Source organism: Cupressus sempervirens, chromosome 4, assembly GCF_028749045.1.
Source record: "Cupressus sempervirens isolate cs-2001-9-10 chromosome 4, ASM2874904v1, whole genome shotgun sequence".
Taxonomy (NCBI): domain Eukaryota; kingdom Viridiplantae; phylum Streptophyta; class Pinopsida; order Cupressales; family Cupressaceae; genus Cupressus; species Cupressus sempervirens.
In genome coordinates, this window is record NC_143121.1 from 199025755 (window position 1) to 199029045 (window position 3291).

The 3291-nt window shown below is 33.9% G+C and overlaps 1 protein-coding gene across 1 annotated transcript; it reads right to left on the minus strand.

Moving 5' to 3' along the window:
• Window positions 1-497: 497 nt before the first annotated feature.
• Window positions 498-2371, minus strand: LOC149560683 (putative disease resistance protein At4g33300). The gene is made up of 3 exons (XM_089823644.1): window positions 1956-2371; window positions 1661-1872; window positions 498-1534 (listed from the first exon to the last, which is right to left on the minus strand). The coding sequence occupies exons 1-3, from the start codon at window positions 2279-2281 to the stop codon at window positions 714-716; spliced, it is 1359 nt and encodes a 452-aa protein (XP_089679770.1). The 5' UTR covers window positions 2282-2371; the 3' UTR covers window positions 498-713.
• Window positions 2372-3291: the final 920 nt, after the last annotated feature.

Consider the following 3291-nt stretch of genomic DNA (forward strand, 5'->3'; position numbering starts at 1 on the left):
TTTTCTTTCACATAATACACAATAGTTAAAATATATTAAGATATGATTTGAACTATTTAAAAAGATAAAATTATATCAAAACTTTTTATATTTAGACACTAATTGAAAATAAATAAAAATAATATATAAAATCTACCAATATTTTTAAAATAAATTAGAAAAATAATCATCTCACATAAATTTAGAATTCATGTGTATTATTAGATAGAAAATAAATCTAATATATTTGAATAGAAGAAAACAAATAAAATTTTAACACCAATTAAATTGCAACTAAATAATTTTTATAAAATCTTTTATTTAAAATTTTTCATCTATACATAACAAAAGTTAATATTTAATTTGGTTCGAAAAAATATAAACTTTCATTCATTATTATCGATATTATTATCTAGCTTCAATTGATAACACCATAAAAACTTCTTTAGCCTAATAGGTGAACTTACACAGTTCTGATTCAAAGTACTAAAAGCATAACATTAAAAAAATCGCGAAAGTTAGCCATGGCAACAATAGACCTACCATTATTCCAGCAGAAACAAGAATACTGGAACCAGTACAATATTTTTAAATATCTTCTCATAATTGGATGGATTAATACAAAGTATGTTAGATACCAATTTACAATTGATATAGCGATAAGCATCTCTATTTAAGTATCCATTTGTAAGGACTTATTCATTAACATTGTGATAAACATTGCTATTAACAAATCAATTATCAAGCCAATCCAAGTTAAAGTGTGCTTCCACAATTTCAACTTGAAGATCTGGAATAGAAATATTCCTGGCCTGCAACCACTGCTTTCCAATCTTCTCATCACAGATAACAAGCTTGAGGGAACACAGCTCACAAACTGTTGGAGGTAGTTTCTTCAAACGGGAACACTCTCTCATGTCAAGCTCCTTCAATTCCTTGAGTTCTCCTATTTCCTTTGGAAGTTCTTTCAACCCTTCGCATGCTGAGATGTCGAGATATTCCAAATGTCCAAGTTTTCCAATTGACGCAGGAAGCTCTTTCAAGAATGGTAACGCAGATAACCTTAGCATTCTCACATGGCTCATGTTTCCAAAAGTATCTGGTAACTTCTTAAGCAAATGGCAGTTGGTAATAGACAATGACAGGGCGGATGACATACTGCAGATCGTAAGAGGCAACTCTTCTAAATCACTGCTGTGGTCCAGGTTAAAATCTTTTAGCTTGGTCGTGTCGAATATGGATTTATTTCCATATCCTTCACATAAGCTCAGTGACAGCTTCTCTAAGTTCGGCAGTCCTTCAATGCTCTCTTTGTCGCCAAAGGGTAAAATCACTCTCTCTAAGCGGACGCTTTTGAGTTGAGTGAGGAAAGATAGCACTTTTAGACCTTTCAATGTCGCCTTCCTTGTACCACAATTGGACACCATTAGAAATTTTAGTTTTTGCATGGATTTCAGAAATGTTGGAAGAAAATATTCTGTCGATGTAAAAAATAACAACAGAGCCTCTGTTTCCGGGAGATTCATATCATTGTGGTGATTTTCCTCCGTAGGGCCTGCACACGGTAGTTAACAAGTAAATCCAATTCCGTAATTACTAATTATGTATGAGATATCAATGTTAGAAATAGTATCAATGTAAGAAGCAAATACGAATGTTTAAGAGTTTTAGAATAACTCACCAGTTTGAATGGTGAGAATTTTTGTATCAAATGCTCTTTGATTCACCAATTCGCATTTCCCCGCCAGACTATTGTGTTTCGTTTCTATTAACAACCTCTCATGGTTGAATAAATTATTTTGGTGTCCCAAATTCAACGCCAAATTTCGCAATTCATGACGCTGGGAGACGTATAGCTCTGAAGCATTTCCATATGAAACTGTTGTATTTCCTCTGTAAAGTGCAAGCATGTCAATTGAGTTTCGAGAAACACGATTAAAAGAAATACATCAACATATAAAAGCAAAGGAACTTACCTTGAATTGCTTGCTAAATTTAACAGATTTCCTTTTCCAAGATCTGATAAGATGGCAAAAGCATCATGCCTTTGTAGCTTTCGAACATAAACCCAAATGTCCAAAAGTATGTCAGCACAGATTTTTCTGTCCCCGGGAAACAATCCCAAGTCTAGCAAGCATTCCTTCCTTACATCATCTAAGGAGTTAATACTGATCTGCCATAATCTAAATGACCCATTTTTCTTGTGATGTGATGGTTGCGCTCGTTTAAAAATCTTTCTCGTTGCCCTCTTCCAAGCGTTTTGCGATTCTCCATTCACAGAGCTTACAATCATCGACACCATCTCGAAAACGTATTTTGAAACAGTTGAATTCTTTCGGATTCTAAAGTGAATGCTGCGTATTACTATGAATACTTTCCTTGCAGCGCTTCTTTTCCGTGATTTGTTCTTATTGCAAGGCTAATACAAATGCCTTATATAGGATTAAAATACGAGCAACTATTAGACGACTCGGTTTTCTTGTTGAAGTTACATGGGAATTTTCGTTCTCACCGTAAACTCGCATCGGAGTTTCTTCCACTTCATGTTTGATCATATTCCATTCAAATACACACGTTTTCTTACGCATAGTTTACATTCTTTTGGAATATAAATAATTATGATGTTAATTTTTTTATGCTGACTTTGAATAAAATATTATTCTTCTTGACCAGTAAACACACGTTGCATGGCTCCACCAATAGAGTTGAACATTTGAACAAAACTATATTCAACTGCCGAGCTTGACCAGAAAAACATAAGTCAAATTATGTAAGAACACTGCAAGGACAAAGAAATTGGGGAGAAATTATTCAACGCTTTCGCAACACAAACAGAGAGTTTAACAGGAGAACACGGATAACGCGTATATAGCGAAAAGCTCGCTGCTTTCACTCCAAGTTCGTGGAAGCAAATGTTGAATACTCCTTGCCGCCTCATTTCTTTCATCAACAAGGGGCTGTGTGCAGCTCGAGTCCCTGCTTTTGTTGGGGAGTATGAAAAAGCATGTGATCAATATATGCATGGACTATAGATTGTTAGTCAAAATTCTTTATTCCAAATGTGCAAGTATATCTTTAACACGTGTAAAAAATGCTCCCTATGACAACCTATAAACAACCTCTAAAAGTCAGCTATGGCATGCCCCTAAGCACTAACAAAATTTAATTTCTAAAGAAAGTTATAGATTTTGTTTGCTTAAATTCAAGTGGAATCTCTACTTCTAATTTTTTAAATGTGCGAGCTAGGAGTTGAACTCATTTAACATTACTATTTTTAGTTTAATTCTTCCTTTGTCTAGTTTTTCATTTCTC